The 19,573-nt window shown below is 40.0% G+C and overlaps 1 protein-coding gene across 4 annotated transcripts in view; it reads left to right on the forward strand.

Moving 5' to 3' along the window:
* Nucleotides 1-19,573, forward strand: part of PTPRD (protein tyrosine phosphatase receptor type D) — a 2,145,247-nt gene that overhangs the window by 2,074,934 nt on the left and 50,740 nt on the right. For all 4 annotated transcript variants that reach the window (XM_082611189.1, XM_082611192.1, XM_082611191.1 and 1 more), the window contains one exon: nucleotides 8,538-8,713. In XM_082611189.1, coding sequence (XP_082467315.1) covers nucleotides 8,538-8,713 — 176 coding nt within the window. The remainder of the gene's footprint in view (nucleotides 1-8,537; nucleotides 8,714-19,573) is intronic.

Below are 19,573 nucleotides of genomic sequence, written 5' to 3' on the forward strand. Positions count from 1 at the left end.
TAGTGTTCAAAGGTAAATCTCTACCGATTTGTTTAAAACAGCAGTCAGCACATGGTAACATTCTCCAGTTTCACATCTTATCCATGCTGTGAGCTATCTTTTTTTTTAAACAGGCCATATCTAATAACCTGATATATTTTCAATAAGTAAAAACAAACAAAAATAAACACAGGAAAATCAGTTAATACCATCTAGCCAACATTTTCTAATAAGCGTTTAATTATATCATAGTGAATATAAATGTTCCATATGAAGCCCTAACATTAAAGAATTAAAATTGTTGTCCTCAGTAAAGAATAGCTGTCATGATATTTCCCACATTGACTCAATAAATATGATTCCTTTTCCTCCCTCTTGGTTCATTCTCTCTCATTCTCTTTCTCTTTCCTCTCTCCCCCAATCCCAGACACTAATAACTAATCTGTGGGCACCTGGTGTTTGTTTTATTTTGCTCTTGAAATTCTATTTAAACTACTGAAGGAAGTTGGTTAGAATACATGCCTCATCTTAAAAAAAAAAAAAAAAAAAAAACAAAGCTAAATCTCATCGCATTATTGGTTGAGTTCATTTTTCTCACATTGTTCAGAACATCAAGCACGGAGTTAGCTCAGTTTCTCTAACATTTTCAGTTTTCAAGTTAATTCTTTTTTTTTTAACATCTTTACTGGAGTATAATTGCTTTACAATGGTGTGTTCGTTTCTGCTTTATAACAAAGTGAATCAGCTATACGTATACATATATCCCCATATCCCCTCCCTCTTGCATCTCCCTCCCACCCTCCCTACCCCAGCCCTCTAGGTGGTCACAAAGCACCGAGCTGATCTCCCTGTGCTATGCGGCTGCTTCCCACTAGCTATCTGTTTTACGTTTGGTAGTGTGTATATGTCCATGCCACTCTCTATTTAAATGGTATCTCTCTCCTGCATGCAGGAGAGCAAGTGGTGTGAGGATCTGTTATCCCCCAGCTCCTACCTCAGCCTGCACCTGTGGTGCTTCTTACCTAGAAAAGAGAAAAAGCATTTTTAAGGGATGGCTAGTTGTGTTGGGTTTTTCCTTTACTCGTGTTCCCAGGAAGCTAATCAAAGAGTAACTCAGAAAGCTCTATGAGTTTCTTTTTATCTCCATTTTCTTTAATTCAGGTATTGGGATTTTCTTTTCACTTGTACATCTATGCAGGTTGTGCTAATGAATCTACACTTCATTACTCTGATGCTGCAGAGAAACCTAAGTCATCTGCAGAATGGCTCTGTTTTTAGAATATAGGCACAGGTTGTACATGGTCGGGAAGTTAAAAAATAATTATTTTTGTCCTCTCTGTTAATTTTTTTTTAATATAGGAATTAGGAAGGGGCCTTCCAGATTTGGAATTACTTCTTGTCATTAGAGTATTAAGGAATGACTAGGCTTATTTCATTTCTGTTTATCACATCGATCATAAGAATAACTAGCATCCACTGGTATTTTAGATATTTCAAATGCATTCACTCATTTGACTCTCACAGGGGTTTTGGGTACGGAGGTTATGAAAGTGCTGCTCGTATTTTAGGATATATATATGAGGGGACTGGGGCTCTGAGAGTTTCCTACAGACAGAGCTCCTGTCGTCACACTCTGCATTTCATTTTGACTACTTCATTGCTGAATAAAGCCCTACAATAATTGCATCCTTATTAACATAAGCTAAGTAGACCAAAACTCTGTGACTTGGCTGAACAGGCATGTTTCAGTGGCCCAAAGTCTGCTTTATATTTCAAGGCAAAGTGCCCCCTAACCAGAAATCAGTTCCCTCTGTCACAAGTGCTGATAAGTCCCCAACACGTGCAGCTAATCTTAGAATGCATTCAAAGACAATCCAATCACCCACATCCTTCTCTGTAGCCACTCCCATAACCCAGCTTCCTCAGCAGAGCTGAGGACTAGAAAACCAGAGAGCGGAGGACACGGAGAACATCAAGAGGGCGGAGGCTGGGTTCACAAGCTCTTTGAAAGGTATCCCTTCCATTAACTCATTGTGGTGATGACCTGCAGTGCCCACAGAGCAACGCACACTTCTAAAACAAATCGTCCTGCATACGGTAGAAGCATGGAGGGTCATTTGCCAAACTGCAGTCACATCCAGGGAAACTTTGGCAGATGATACACTGTACCTTTGCAAGAAGCGTTTGTTTTTTCTGGTATGCTGCGAAGAGAATCCTTCATTTTGCTAGTTCTGATGCAGCTGTGGGTAGCTGCCATGGTGTAAGTGAAGGAGAAAGAAGGCCTGTGTCCCTTGAAATCAAATAAATCTACTAGTAAGTTATTATTGGATTTCATTTTTCTATTTTCTGTTCTCTAGTTTTGCCAGTGTCAGCAAACGAAGTAAACAGTTTTTTCTGCATTGTGGGTTGTAAAAATTACAATCTAAGTCTTAACTGGCAATTTGTTGTTGGAGTTTTTCTTTTTATTTGTGTATTGAAGTGGTGGAGATGTTATTTACTAAATAAAAGGTAGCTTTTGTGCTCTAGTGGATCCTGAGTACTTCCATCTTACAACAGGGAATAAACTGGCTTACCAAAAAAACAATTTCCTTCTCACACAAACTTCACAAAGCATTTGCAGAGTGAAAGGAAACAAAAGTGCTGGAGTTTTGATGCCACACTGCAAGTTGAAACAGAGTCAGCCAGTGAGCTGGAGGTCTATCTCCAGCTCTGTAATGCTGTAGTAGTTTGTCTTCTGGAGCCCTGGATGGCATTCTGCCTCCCCTCTAATGCTGCCTCTTACTCATTCTCGCCTCCACAATTCAAGGAAAGCTGCTTTTTCTGAATAGACTGCGTACTAGCCTAGTCGTACCCCCTCCTCTTGTTTTTGAATTTGTTTATTTTTTACCCCACCAGGTTCTAATCAAGATTTGAAGTATCAATCACACCAAAAAAATCTCATCTCAGCACATCAGAGGTAGAAGCAATAGGAATCAGCTTGAACGATCATCAGAGCATGTTCCTACCTAATCTGAGAGCCACAAAGCCTCTGTTTATCTTAAAATAACTTCACAGAGATTTCTGAATCCAAGAAGGTTAAGAATACCACAGAGAGACATCTTATTTTAGAACTCAAAGGGACTTGAGGGAATCAATTTGTCCAACACACCTTGTTTAGCAGATAAGCGATCAGAGGTCTGGACAAGTTGAATGGACTGCCCAAATGTCAAAGAGCAAACCTACCAGCATGCTGCCCTAGACTGGAGTTCTGGTTTCCTGGTCAGTTTCTCTAAAGCCTTAGTATGTGCTTAGTATTGTTCCAAGAGGCACATATGACTTACCCTCCAGTGTGGAGTGACACAAAAGTACACACTTACCCCTTATGATTAATTTCACATCAATAAAATAATTCATGTACTATGTTGGGTCCTGCTTTTTTCACTTAACATCAGAGCTAAGGCCTTCATTATTAAATTTTTATAATTATAAACACCTGTCGACAAGAGAAATCTTTTCAAATCAAATTATCTGCTGACCTGAAAAAGCTAATGCAAAGCAAGTTGTTTATTTTTTTTAACTGGACCGGCGTGACCCAGTTAGTTCTCATAAAATTAACAAGGGGAAATAAAAACTTATTTTAACCCAGTCATGACAAAACAGCTCAGATAGTGTATTATTTGACATTTCAACATGCTTTCGAGGTTTTAAAGCATTTCTCAGTATGAATTAATTATTCATCACAAATATTCTTTCAAACCTAGTAGCTTTTTTTTTTTTTTTTAAGATGTTGGGGGTAGGAGTTTTTATTAATTAATTTCTTTATCTTTGCTGTGGTGGGTCTTCGTTTCTGTGCGAGGGCTTTCTCTAGTTGTGGCAAGCGGGGGGGTCACTCTTCATTGCGGTGCGCGGGCCTCTCACTATCGCGGCCTCTCTTGTTTCAGAGCACAAGCTCCAGACGCGCAGGCTCAGTAGTTGTGGCTCACGGGCCTAGTTGCTCCGCGGCATGTGGGAATCTCCCAGACCAGGGCTCGAACCCGTGTCCCCTGCATTAGCAGGCAGATTCTCAACCACTGCGCCACCAGGGAAGCCCCAAACCTAGTAGCTTTATCTTTCCGAGGATTCCTCTCCTTTTGTTAATATTCAAACACACAGGGGAACATTATTATGAAGCCCTAAAGTGTTAAACCATGCTTAAATGAAGAAAAATGGCATTACCCCTGCATGTTGAACTCATGAGAAATTCTCAAAGTTTTTCAGACAGAAAAACAGGGGAGCCCAAACTTCATGTCCAGGCAAATTTTTCCACTGAAAGCTATAACTGGCAATTCCCAGTGAATAAAATGAAAGCCTAAACCTGACCCATCCCTGTTTGAATAGCTGTTTGCTATGGCTTGCTGTGCATGAAGAACACAGAAGCACAGTTCTACCAATCACTCACCTCATCACAATATCTGTTAAACTCTTGAGTTATATAGCTCTTAGTTTGCCCAAAACACAAAGACCCAGTATAAAGCATGTAAGTAATAATTCTAAGCACCACAAGAAATAACAGTCCATTAACTGATGAAATAGATTATAACACAGGAATGAGGAATACTGTGGGGTACAATATAAAGTCAAGATCTAGCCTCAGTATTCTCACTTATAAGATTAGAATGATAAACAATTATTATTGGTGTTGGAACTGTTTACATGACTTATTAATTGGAGAATACACATGAAACAATACATAGGAAATCATGAAAACTTACTTTTATAAATGAAGTAAAGCCATGGATGCCTAGGAAGAGCAAGTTTTAGATCTAAGCTGTTTTTCTTGGACAATGACATTAAGACCAACTGTCCAAGAGACAATCCTACAGCAGGGCCAATCCTAAGATTTCGCCTATGATGAGGTTCAGACATCTTTTTTATGCTCTTGTTATTTTAATAACTCCTGCCCCTCAAAAAAAAAAAAAAAAGGCAAGGCACACCATTACCATAGTTTTGGACAAAAATCTCCTTGACTCCAAGAAATAAAAGCAATCAGCTAATTTATAGTAATCCTATATTCTTTCAGTTCTGCATTTTAACTTAGATTTCTATTCATCATAGCCCCAGAAGAATTCAATTAATTCTCACACACTTCTCTTGGATCAGTAGTGCATGCTGATTAGCGTTGCATTAGTGGAAAGCCAGCATAGTATTTTTTTTTCCATTGGGATTGATTGAAAAATTGTTCTAAATATATCGCATTGAAAATTGAGGTCTCATCTACTTGAAATACACTGCTCTTTAATTTTAGATTCCGATATGGGGTTAATATTTTTTAGAAGGGCAAGCCACCACCATTTCTCAGATCTTTTCTCATTCCTCTTTCTACACAGCTTGTTATGTTGGGTTGTATGAATATAGGACACATTAGGCCTTAGAGCTTCTAGAGAACATAGCCATCTCTCACATCTCCACATTGCAAAAGACATATGAGAGAACTTACTGGAAGTGTCTTTTTGCCAGAGTGTGTAAAGGGATTTGCCAGGAGGCTTTTATTCCAGGTACTACCTCCTTACAGACAAGTGTCAAAATAGAAGAGGAGCCTCACACTATTTTTAGGATATAAATTTTAGCCTAACAGTTAGCTCTCCTAGGTATTGAATTATTGTTTTCAATTCTCTTCTTTCCAGAATATCAAGTCCCAAATTCTTAAAGTATTTGGTGATACAATATGGATCCCAGGTGCCTAATAGCTTTCAGGCAGAATTTTTGTATTTTTATCCCAGGAAAATGCAACCATTATTCAGTATCAACCTATTCCCCCTAAAATATAACGACTTATTGTTCAAACTTGAGCAATATGTCAAAAAACAATTCATTACATAATAACTGATTAAAATTTATGCAAGAATATAGGATAGGTCTGATTCCCCTCCTTTAGATATGAGTCTCACACCCACCTCCTCTGTCCTCAGATATGTTGTTCAGACACATTTGTTATCACCCTTGATGAGGGAAAAATGGCATAGTGCCCAGCTGATGCATTTTCTGAGTCATTAAACCAGATTTCTCCATTTTTGAGTTTTCTTGGAAAAAAGTTTTCTGTATTTTGGTAGCAGTGTGAGGCTCTTAGCCAGAATTCTTTCTATCAATTCTTTATAAATGTTAACTGCTAAATTAAATTATTTAAAGTGGGCTTTTCCTGTATTATAATATAGACTCATTGGTGGCTCAGAACCAAATCCTGTGGACATGTAGATGTGCGTGCTTCCCCAGTGGTTGTAACCTGAGGACTTTATTTAAACTGTCCTTTGAATCTACAGTAATTTGGTGTCAGGGAGGAATAGGATCTTTATCAACAAAGGGCTGCCAGAACCCCAACTGCTTCTTGAGTAGCTATAATAGATGAATAATGTTACAACCAACCGTGCATTTCAGTTTTTGCTCAAAAGGCTTTTCACTAATGCTGGTGGTATTCCATATCCATGTGTTCATCTTGGAGCCCAGCAGTTTCCATCTGACTTTCATTACTTTTTCTTGAGAGGATCAGTTTTACAACTGGAATCAGAAAAGCAGTCAAAGTAATTGCAAGTGGCAATCCGTGAAATAGAGTAATCTTAGCTTGGGAACATATGTTCCATTATAAAGAAAATATTCTTTTTTTTTCTTTTTTAATAAATCCAAGACTAATATTTTCCCAAAGTAAGAAGGGACCATGTACAGGTTCTATTGCTATCTCCCTGTAAAGTGTTTGTTCCCCTTCAGGGATAGGCAACTCATTACCTCTGGAGGAAATCTATCCCCTTTCTGATTCTGACTTTTATCATACTGGAGATGAAATTCATCTCTCTGTAGTTACATCCTTCAGAAGTGAAAGACTTGGATCTCAACGTAGTAAACCTCAACCTCTCTTCAGACACTTACGGGCAGCTCTTATCTCCAACCCCTATCTTTTTGCCAGGTTATAATATATATTCCTTTCTCACAAGGAATAGCTTTGATTTCCTTAATCATTCCAGCCACTCTTCTTGAAAGAAACTCAAACTTCCCTATACCCCTTTTAAAGCTGTTGTGCTGAAGGAAAATTAGACTTTTAATCAGAATATCTGTATTACATTACAGCTGTGCTACTTATTAAATGTTGGAACGGAGGCATATAATTTGCTCTTTTTGTCACTAGGGATAGCAAAGGTGAATAAACGAGATGTGGTCTAGAGGCACATAAAACAAGCAATAAGCAAGTTAACAAACAACTAAATATGTAATTTCAATGTGTAATAAGTCATATAAAGAGTTGCCAAGAGGGCTTCCCCGGTGGCGCAGTGGTTGGGAGTCCGCCTGCCAATGCAGGGGATGCGGGTTCATGCCCCGGTCCGGGAAGGTCCCACATGCTGCGGAGCGGCTGGGCACGTGAGCCATGGCTGCTGAGCCTGCGCGTCCAGAGCCTGTGCTCCGCAACGGGAGAGGCCACAACAGTGAGAGGCCCGAGTACCGCAAAAAAAAAAAAAAAAAAGAGTTGCCAAGAGGGTTCTTAGGTCCCAGGGTATCAAGGGCAGGCCTTCTGAGATGGAGGCTGAGTGTTTTTCAATGGGAACGAGGCAGAGAGTGTAGTAGGATGTGGCAGGGTACTAAGCTAGCAATGTTTTCTAACAAAGTCAGCATCTAGAAGCAGGCCAGCGTCTAGAGTCTAGAAAGCGAGGAGGTGAATGGGACAAGATGAGTCTGGAAAAGCACAGAGTTTTGTAGCCATTGTTGAGAGCTTGGATTTTATTTAAAGTATAAGGGGAAGCCACTGTTGGCTTTGAAGAAGAGACATTACAGTGTCTGAAATATATTTTTAAAAATTACTCTCATACTAGATAGAGAACAGACTGCAAAGGACAAAGCAGAAGCGGAACAACCAATTAGGAGGCAGTTGTCATAATCCAAGGAGAGATTTCATGTGATACAACAACCCGTTGAGGTTTATATGAGAAGCAGTACCCTACAGAGGTTAAGACACAGATGTAGCAGACTGCCTGCCTATAATTAAACCAGACTCCACCAACGTCAGCAAGCTCTGTGCACCTCGGTTTCCACCTCTGTGATAGGAAGATCATGACAGAACTTCACAGAGTTGTTGTGAGGATTAAAAGAGTTTATATATGAGTTTCCTCTTAGCTAAATCTGGAAAGAATTTTTCACTGTTATGACATGTTCCACCCTATATTGCATTTGCAGGCTCAGGCATTATTTTAGTTGGTTTTTGTCTGGGAACGAAGAAGAGAATGAGTGAGGAAAGTGACCGGATCATTGTTTATCCTCCTTTGCCAGCTATATTTTTCTGATGCAATAGAGAAAACAGACAGCATGTGAGAGGAAAGGCATTCTGTGGACAATTGGTTGTGTTTTTCTTTCTTTGGAGTCCACCTTGTCACATGATAAATATAAACATTGCATTACTCTAACGTAATGGTCCCAATAAGACCTATTTTTAATCTTGTTTAAAACCCAAACTTTAATATAGTGTGACTCCTCTTAATATAACATTGTCATTAGGGCATGTCCCAGGCTGTTTCCTCTTGTGATATGTTCACCTCATTGAATAACCCTCCTTGTTTTTACAGGAATCCCAGGAAGTGACTATGTGAATGCTAACTACATAGATGGCTATAGGAAACAAAATGCCTATATTGCAACCCAGGGATCTCTCCCCGAAACATTTGGGGACTTTTGGAGAATGATATGGGAACAACGGAGTGCCACAGTTGTTATGATGACAAAACTAGAAGAACGATCCAGGGTAAGGATGAATATCTACCTTCTCCCTTTTAAAATCTTCCCCCAGATAGTTCCTGCATTGCATATTTTATTCTGGTCAGAATCTAGCCTGTCTTTAAGCTTTGACTTTGTAATAGACACTAATTGTGAATGAGCATCAACAGCTTAGATTAAACCATTCTTTAACATTCTTTTGCATCTTTCAGAAAGGAAATTCTCTCATGTTACGATGTGTGTGATCGCTAAAAGAAAAAAATAGCACTCAAAGAAGTAGACAGCTTGGTTAGAAAAAATAAATATTAACTTGGACATCTTTGTCAAATCCACATTGAACAAGAACACACGGACTTTGGGGGAGAATCCCACCATATGTACTTCCCAATATTTTCAACTTTTTCTTTCTCATAATCTGCAGTGTAAAATCTAAAATTCTGTGAAAGAGGCTCTTTTTAAAAATTATTCAAATGAGCATAAATTAAGTCAGGGCAGCCAAAAAAATGATGTTGGTTAATACACTGCTGAGAAAACACATAAATGTGTAGAGGGCATTTTGTTAGTTTAGCCTTCTCCAAAATGAATAGATTTTAATAATGGAGTCATTGCTTAGTAAGGTCCAAGAAAGGAGTTTTATTCATCATATGGGTCCAATATTATGGAGCACGGCACATTAGTTAAATGCTCTTGATTTGCAAAACTAGAACATAATGGGTAAGCAGGATGCCATATTCCCAAGTGAATATGCCAAGTGAATATCATAGCCATCTGATGAAAATCAATCTGTAACCTTGAGAATTTAAGGAACAAGTAAGTCTCTGACAAATCACTGAAGACAGCACATACTCTCACTGTATGGGGCCTTCGGGGCAGAGTTTGAAACCACTGATAGAGGGCTCGTTCACTGGGGTCACAGTACTATCAAAAAGGATATTTAGGGCTTCCCTGGTGGCACAGTGGTTGAGAGTCCGCCTGCCGATGCAGGGGACATGGGTTCGTGCCCTGGTCCAGGAAGATCCCACATGCCGCAGAGCGGCTGGGCCCGTGAGCCATGGCCGCTGAGCCTGCGCGTCCGGAGCCTGTGCTCCGCAACAGGAGAGGCCACAGCAGTGAGAGGCCCGTGTATCGCAAAAAAAAAAAAAAAAAAAAAAAAGGATATTTAGAAGGAAGCCAAAGCCTAACTTCCCATTTGTTGTGTGACAGTTGAGATTTTTTTAATGTTCTCCTAAGCTCAATACATGGCAGTTTCTCTTAGCCCCAGTATATATATGAGAGAGGAGTTGTAAGCTGCTCAGGAGATTCATAAGGGAAAAGCTCAGACTTAGGAAAATATAAAAAGTCCCAGCTGTTACCTTAAAGCTGGGAAATCAATAGATATAGTACACAACTTGTTTAGCAAACCTAAAAAGCAATCAGGTCTTTTCAAAATGTGAATTCTACAGAAATATTGAAATATTGTCTGAAAAGAATTTAGATTAAAAACTTTGATGGCTGCGAAGACGTCTCTGTGTTATACTTTACATGCAAATGCCATTCAAAATGGATGTAAATAGATCCATTATTGACTTGTACTCAGGGTAACCCCTATCTAGCAAGCCCTTGCTTTAAAAACAATCCCCCACCCAAATAATTATTGGATATAATCGTTAATCATTCTAACAATGCCTAACATGTATTGGATACATTGATATTTTACAACAACCCATGAGATAAACACTTCTGTGATTTCCACTTTATATATGAGTAAGGCCAGGACATTCCAGGTCACCTAAGCTCATTCAGTTACCAAGGTCAGAGTGAGGAATTGAAGACAGTCTGTCTCCACATCTGTGCTTACCCACCAGGCTGTACTGTCTGTTAACACTTCTGTGAAGCGGAGACAGCTGAACTGTTATATTACAGCATGCATGTAAATCCAAGCTACTAGGACTGTTCTGCCTGGAGATACCGGCTGGTAACAAGCAGTCATTTGCAAAAGTTGTTTTCAGTAAAACACACATTTTTATCTTGACACTGCAGGCCTTCATTAAGCCATGCACAGAAACTTGTTTTGAAATAACCGAATGGAATTCTGCCCCTTTTCTCCCTAATTGCTTCTAATAATAAAATTAGTTCTAACTGGCCCCACTGCCAGTGCAACATCTGATGGTAATGAGCAATTCTTGGCAGAAGGCATTGTGACTTAAATACCTACAGTTTATCTTTATGTTGCAGGCTACCTTTTTTTCCCCACCTCAGACAGAGAAACTTATTTGGAAGTTACTAAATGAGCCTCTGTTTGCTCTCTTCATTAATTACTCTTTGCTCTTGCAAGTTAGCTTTCTCCTTTGTTAAATGACCTGAGGAGGCCAAGTAAAGTGCTGTCTTGTGATTTTTATTCTGCGGTGGTTCAGCCTATACCCAAACTTATGATGACCTGCATAAGCCAGTATTTAGAAATCTCAACCATCATCAACCTAATCCTACAAATGAACCCTGACCCCCAAGGCCCAAAAAGCCCTTTGTTCTCCAGTCTAGAACACTTGAGAATAAGGGACCAAATGCCCTAGAGAGAGCTAACAAAGCCCTGGTCCTCCAAATTATGCCACACTGTCTTCATCTTCCTGCCTCACATCCTCCACCCCACCTTTCCCCTGTCCACTTCCCCCAAAGTCCCAGGGAGGAAGCGGAAGGCATTCCTGGATTCTCAAAACAAGAACATAGATTAAATTTTGCTATAAAAACAGTGTTATAAATAGTGGTTAGTTGTTGCTGAAATATACAGCTCCATACTTGGGGAACTTTGTGAGTTATGTGGGCTGACCTGGGGACTCAATGAATTCTCAATTCCCAGCAGCCAAATTCAAAGTAGACATATGAACTAGCCTGGCTTTACTTAGAAACTGCCTGTAGTCCCTCTTATAAAGAGAGGAGGTCCAGGTAGTTTAAACAAATCACCTCTCCAAGGGCTGAAGCTTGAAATTTCATTATTTTGATGAAGGCTCAGGTTCCTGAAATAATATTCATCCCCTTGGCTTGTTGAAAAAAAAGAGGTGTGTGTGTCTGTGTGTGTGTGTGTAAACACTTCTGTGTATTACAAGTAGGCAGGAATACCTGTTAACTCGAGTGGGAAAGAGAAAGGAAAAGGAAAGGGAAGATAGCATGATATTACACAGAACTCCCTGGGGACACCACCACTAGAGGAACCTACCTGACACAGTTCCAAGTAGGGGTGCCTTGCAGTCAAATGTCTGTGTTTAGATCCCGACTTTAGTGCATACTAGGTATGAGACATTGAGCAAGTTGCGGGACCCCTCAAAGTCTCCTTTCTCCTTTTTGGATTACATGAAAGGGTTATTGTGGGTATTGCCTGAGACAAGGAATGTGACGGGGTGGCTCAGTGAGTCTACACTATTATTTTTTGGTTGAGATAGAGAAGTTGGAGGCTTTACCATTATAACTTTAGTCTCCCCTAAAGCTGGCTTCCAAATAATTCAATTTTTGTTCCCAAATGAGTTTGTTTCTTTGTGGTTGACAATGAATCCTAACCAAACTCAGAGTCACTGCACGTGGCGAAATGTGCCCACTGTCCCCAGGATGGCACAACCATGCATCCTAGTCAAGAGGAGAGTGTAGCTCAGAACATGGGGTTCTTTTGCACTTGCCTTTGACAGAATCTCCAGAATGGAGACCCTGACACAGGGAATGTGTTAATCAGTCTGCAGAAAGACCACAATAGAACATTCTGGCTGCTACTTTCACATATCTTGAAGCAATACAGTATGAAAATAGTGAGTAATGTCAGCACGAGTTACATGTAGTAATAATTATCACTAAATATAATATATTCTTGATACCACATTTCCTTCTGGTTCGGTTTTTCATTCTCCTTCCTCATTCTTTTTTATTTGGTGATGCTAGGGAACTCTCCCTTTAAAACCTACCTCCTGTGTTTTCCACCCTCTTCTGTACCAAGGCTCAATCACCACCTCTCTGTGGTTGATACAGCAGCAGGGCTTGTAACCTTTGCTGAGTTAGAATAGTTCACTCAAGCAAAAGGATACTGGGTTCCTTAGGATGTGTTAGACATTTCACTGGTCTGTTGTTAGAGAATTGACCATTTTTAGCGTTTGGAGGGCTAAAGAAGCCCTTTACAAGTGTGAGGTATGGCTTAGGGCTTAAGGTGGCCATTTGAAAACTTAACTTCTTTGATTTTTCAAATGCCATCACGCTCCCTCAAATGTGGCCTTGAAAGAATCCCAAACCTAAATCAGGAGACTGTTTCCACGGTTGTACATTCACCACTTATCAACCCTGAGGAGAAAATGTGTAAGTTGAATATTTTCTTTGAGTTTCATTAGAATATATATATATATATATATATATATATATATATATATGAAGCGAAAAACTAGAGATTTTGAAGGTAAAGTTTGATTGCTGCCTGAAAATACACAGATCAGTTTAAAGCCTTGTATACTGTGTGACATGAGGTACGGTTAGTGGGTTTTATTCCACAGTTTCCATCTTTTTTGCCAAATCTTCTCAAGTTCTGCAGAGTTCATTGATTCTGCAGCGAGTCATTCTTCTCCCCCAGAATGTGGTCTCTAATTGTTTCCATGTTTCATAACATGCCAATAAGCACATGAATTGGTTTGGGCAACCACATGGAGGGAAGAAAAAGTTTGGAAAAAATGAAGCACCGGTAGGAGAGCAAAATGTATACAGCTGGGATTTCCACTCCAAGGGTGTTATTTGTGGGCAACTGGGACACATGGTTGGCAAGCCTCACTTGAAGAATTGGAATCTCTGAGGTAGGGTTTGCCAAGGTGATTCCTGGCCCAGGAAGCTCTATTAGTTAGTGGGTGATGGTTCACTTTTTTTTTTTTCCTTTAGCTGTCTGCTTTTTGCTGTTTCTCTTCAACTTTGTTTCCCATCTTGAGGTATACAAGACAGAGGGAACGTGTACACCTATGGCTGACAAATTCTTGAGCAGCCTTGATTAGTGTTAGAGGGTGAAGTGGCTTCACCGAGGTTAAGGGATGTTTGGCTTTCACTTGTCTTCCCAGCCTGCCTTCAGTCAGTTCCCATAGTTGACACTTACTGTTGCTTCATGTCTTGCAAGTTGTATAGTGGGAGTTGATTCACTTAAAGAGCGATTATTGTGGTGGTACTTAGTGCTATAGATGTCAAGGATGGGAGTGAAATTTTGACACCCAAAAAATGGGACATGATTTGAACTGTCATCCAATGTGGACCCCACTGATTAGTAGTAAAAGCATAGAATTAGAAGTAAAGAAGTCTATACTTGGTTTCCAAACTCTCTAAATCCCATTTTCTGTTCCCAAGTAGAGAACCAGACAACCCAGTTGATGGCATCCATTGCTAGAGCAGATCAAATGTTTTGTGCATCATGACTAACCTTAGGCCAGGAACAGGAAAATCCCTGCTCCAGTAAATATAGTTGTTTGTACTAATGAATGCAGGTTAGATGCTGCCAAGCCCAAAGGGACCAGGCTGGCATTAACTACACTATGTTAATAGTTTAGGGAGTTAAACTTGATGCTTGGCCAGTGGAGCACTTCTGACCTAAAGGTCACTCACTCTTCCTATGTCCTCTCCATTCCTCGAATGTCACCATAGTAAATTTACCCCAACAGAGAGTGACAGTGAGCTGGAGACATAGTCATACTTGCTTCTGTGGCTGAAGGCAATTCTGGGCAAAAAACAGCAAAAAAGGAGATTTTGATCAAACATTTTCTTGTTTTTCTGTAAAACAAATCTTGAGATTCTTTTCAGATTATGAGGTCCTTTTGGGTTAAAAGTTGGCAGAATCCCGTTGAAGATTATAAATGGCAGTGTTATTGTTTTCATTGCCGTTATCGGTTTTGGAAGGCCCAGCCTTGGCCAGTGGCAGACTAATTCTTGGCCCCTCTGGTTTGTCAAGGTTCAGTAAGTTTAATGGAGAGCAAATGCTTTCCAAATGCCAGGTCTGTGTCCTTTTCCAAATAGAACTCGAAGTGCCAAAGGCTTTGAACATTTAATTTCTCAAACTGCAGCCTAAAGCACTGCCTATCTAGGGCAACAGAAACTGCTTTTTCCTTAAGCAGCTGTAGGGACAGCAGTGCAAACATTGCCTTTGAAGTCTGCCTGATGTATGGGATTGTTTTTGAAAAGTGGTGGATACTTAATGTATATAGGACACTGGCAACAAAAAGAAGGATACTCATGTTGGCAACCTAAAGGATGTTTGGGTCCTTATCTGGCAAGTTCCACACTTTTGGTTTTCTCTTGTCAACAGACACAGTGTCAGATAAAAGAGAAAGGATCCCACCAATTTCTTAACTGTTCGCTTCCTGGATTTTCTACCTTCTTTGCCCATCCCTCCTCCTCTATTTAGAATGGCAGTCTACAGATTCTGGCTCAAAACATTCCTATTCAAGTGAATTAAGCAACACAGCCCAAGGAATGAGCTGGACTGGGTGGGGGAGACGCAGCTGTGCTCCCAGTGACATTGTGCAAAACCCCTCTTATTCTCCACATTCATGTTTACAGCACTCCCAGGCTGGACTAAGTCACTTCTAAGATTCTGAGAAGTGTGGATTAATTTCTATGCCCAGGCAAGGCAGATATTCAGCTCGTATGCACCAGTATAATTCTACTGGGTGTTAAAATATTGAAATGTATGAATACTGGCTGGTATACAAACATTATCTTTTTATTGAAACTTTGTCACCTAATGATATTTCTCAGTGGCAGTGACACTGGAGCATTGCTGGACCACAGGCAGCCACTAGGCAGACAAAGACAGATGCAGACGTGCCAGTAAGGCTGCATGGAGCGCCCAGCCACTGCCAGGAGTGGTTGGGGCTGAGGGGCAGACTCCACAGACCCAAACCATGAGGGAAGGGTTGATAGCCAAGTGCTATCTGGACATGAAAGAGAGGCATTTCACACAATTTTCCTCTGGCTACAACAAAGTGCTAGACACTGGAGATATAATGGGAGAAATCATTGGAAAAGTTCAGTGCAGTTCCCTCTGTTAAACCCTGGCAGACACGTTGTCTTATTCTGTTCGGGCTACAGTAAGAGAATGCTCTAGACTGGATGGGTTATAAACAACAGAAGCTTATTTCTCACAATTCTGGAGACTGGGAAGTTTAAGATCCAGGTGCCGCTTCCTAGTTCATAGAAAACTGTCTTGTTGTATCCTCGTGTGATGGAGGGGTGACAGAGCTCTCCGGGGTTTCTCTTATACAGCACTAATCCCATTCTATGAGGGCTCCACCCTCATGACCTATCACCTCGCAAAGGCCCCACCTCCTAATACCATCACATAGGGGATTAGATTTCAACATACGAATTTTGAGGGGACACAAATATTCAGTCCATAGCATACATCAGACAAAAGGGAATATCAGGTTTTTAAATTAATAAATGGTTTAGAAAGTGTTTGAACAGTTCAATGAACTGATAAGCAGTTTTATAATGTATAATTTGGTTTACTTAGAGAATAATATTTTTCAACTTTATGGTTTTATTTATGAAAAGCTATTTCTATGCTGGTAGTCAAATGCTTTAATTTCACTCTCATTTCAAGTATTCCATTGCCCTTGATTCTCCTCTAAATAGTGGTCTGCAAAGAGAAAATGAAACGGGGAAATACACAAACTAGGTAGTTTTGCCGTTTGAAAATAGATATGGCTAAATATTGATATTAGTTCAGTGGAGAGAATGACACTATTACTGCAAGAGAAGAGAATCACTGAGATGGTATCTCCTTATTTTGGAAAAAACAGTTCAGCATATAATTCTTGTGTCCACTAAAATATATCCTAATATTTATCTGAACCTTTCATTATATCTTCCCTTATTAAATGTGTATTGATAGTTGTGTGTTAACATTTCCTTTTTCCCAATAATAACCGTGATTTGCATTATCTAATGTTAACATACTGTCCACTCCTTATAGAAGAATCCTCTGCCCAAACTTACTAAATACTGATTTCCAGCCATTCTCAACAATAGTTATGGTTTTCCAGGTATCATTAATTGTCTATTCTAAATCCTTCTTTGGTTAAATAACCTGGCCCTAGGCAGGCTTTTCCAAATAACATGTGGCAAATACATTTTGGTTCAGTGATGCTGGGACCCTTTGGAGGTATTGGTTTGTCGCATTTAGAATTCTGGTGTTTCGCCATGCTGCCATGCTCAATAAGGCTTAGTTAAATTGAAATGAGGAGCTTTTGTTTTCATAAAGTTTTAGGCTATTTAAAAATAAGCCAACGTAGACCACAGTATAGTTGATTATAAAGTTGGCTTGCACGTGTTGAGTGCCCATGATGTGCCAGGCCATGTCCAAGATAAGCCATGTGGAAGTAAAAATGGAACTAGAAGGAGAGCATTTCCCCCCAAGCACAGTCAGCAGACCTGCTGGATCAAATCCTACAAGATAGGGCTTCCCTGGTGGCATGGTGGTTGAGAGTCCACCTGCCGATGCAAGGGACACGGGTTCGTGCCCCAGTCCGGGAAGATCCCACGTGCCACGGAGCAGCTGGGCCCGTGAGCCATGGCCGCTGAGCCTGCGCGTCTGGAGCCTGTGATCCTCAACGGGAGAGGCCACATCAGTGAGACGCCCGTGTACCACAAAAAAAAAAAAAAAAAAAAAAATACTACAAGATATTTCCAATAATGAGTTTTTCTTTTGAATATACTTAAATATGTTCTATCATTCCATCAACTTGCTTTTAATAGTTTGCCATGAAAGGGAGAAAATATTCCATAGCATACATGTAGCGATGGTCAACCTGGTCTTTCCACAATTATAGAGAAATGAAAGCTAACCACACAAGGGGAATCCCTTTGTGATAATAAAAAGAAATATTTCCCCCAAATTCAGCCAGAAATCTGAACTGTCTCATTCAGTTTAGGCCTCAAGTCGAGTTACAGGGCAATGTTTGTAAACCAGAGCCTGGGTAGTGAGTTCTGCTCCTCTCCTTTTCTACCTCAGAGTCTAGTACATTCTCTTCTCACAGCAGACTGGGGTCCAGGTACATTAAGGGAGTTGTTTGCAATCTCACAACTACCTACTTGAAAAAACAGGAAATGTAAACACACCTCCATATTTAGACAGTAAGGCTGATGGACTGGGGGCAGGACTGTGGTTTTCACTATGACCGTCCCCACAGCCACTCACACCTTACCGTCCATCTAGAACATCCTAAATACATATCTGCTGGGATTAATAACATATTCATTTTTTCACATTCAGAATGTTTATAACAACAACCACAAAAAAATTGAGAACATAATCTACTTAATAGTTAATAACAACTATTCCCATTGGATACCTATTTGTGTTGGCCACTGGGTTCAGAGTTTCAGGTGCAAGATGTTTGAGCCTTACAATAGCCCTGACATGCTGGAGATAATCATTCCCATTTTATAGAAGAGGCCACAAGGCTTTGGTCCTGGAAATAGAGAACAAGCTTACTAGCCAACCAGTGAGACTGCCTGACCTTCCAAGAATCAGTCCTGAAGGCCACTTGTAGTCACTTCAGAATCACATAAGAAAAGACAGAAATCAGTATTTTTACTCACTAGCTCTGGCCTTCTCATTCTATATACCCAAAGGGGAGCCTCCTACACGTCTCAGTTCTCACACTCAGCTCTACGAATGAAGCCTAACAAGTAGGAACTCTCTAGAAATACCTTCTGAGATTTTTCTCCCAGGAAAAAAATGGTGGGGGAGGGGAGTGGTTATTGTCAAAAAAACATCTCAAGAGAGGAGAATGGAGCTAGTTCATTTGTGTAACTGATTAGAAAGAAATAACTTCTGTTATTTTCCCGCATCCTTTTTAATTTTTTCCTCACTAGACCCGCTCTAACATTAAAATCAGAAATTATTTGTTTAGGGTACGGCTAAAAATGAAAGGCTTAAAGGAGTATTTGTCAGTAAGTCTAAGCCCTTAAATTTAGCCCTCAGAACTTGGGTGAAACCTGTGCAGGCTACTCAGAGAATGAGGTGGAGTAAAGAAGTGCCGGGGTCCTCACTACTGAAGGGAAGAATGTGTCGCTGTAGCTGTTCAGAGAGCTCAGGGAGCACTTCTAATCCCACTGCTGAGACTGTATGTGTGCATACATTAGAACGTTTATTTTTTCGTAAACTCCCCTTGCGAAATATTTCCTGAGAGAAAACGGCAATGTTTAAATATATTGGCTTCTTTAAAAATGGCTCCTAGTTTCTACAGTTGCACTTAAAACATTTTAGAGGATTTCTTTTAGTAAAGAGTAAGGTTAGAGTACATTATTTAAAATCAGTACAAGAACTTTTGTTTTATTCTTTTAGCTAAAAATGTTCACAATATTTACTCCTTATAGTAATGTTTTGTGGTAATTTTTTCCCTAAAGACGTCAGAGTCTAAGCCAAAAATAGTTGCAGTTCTCAAACTTATTACTAGAAGTATGAGAATAATTAGTATAAATTTAAGTTTTCCTACATCTTAGGTATGGAGTGGATTTGTAGATGGAAAGTCACTCAATAATGGAGTTATTTTTCTAGAGGTCACATAAAGGCTGGCTTATAGTTCTTTTCCTTTGCCTTACCTCACCAAAAGGTCTGAGGATAACCAATTCCCAGCTTTGAAACATAATTACATTGAATTGGGTTCCGTACATTGTACTGACCTTCTAGTTCATTTTGTTGCATTAACTTGCTGCTTTTGTGCCCGCCATAGTGGTGTTTGTCCTCGTGGGGTTCGACCTGTTGGTTTTGATTTGAATGGGTTGATGTCCAGCTGAATCTGTTAAATAATGAGTTTGAGTCTCTCTCTTGATTCCTGAACTCAGTACATTGCTGGCATCCCTTCAATGCTGCAATAAGAGGCCTCCAAAGTTTCTTTTGTCTTTT

This window comes from Mesoplodon mirus (assembly GCF_964341445.2).
Source record: "Mesoplodon mirus genome assembly, chromosome: 1".
Taxonomy (NCBI): Eukaryota; Metazoa; Chordata; class Mammalia; order Artiodactyla; family Ziphiidae; genus Mesoplodon; species Mesoplodon mirus.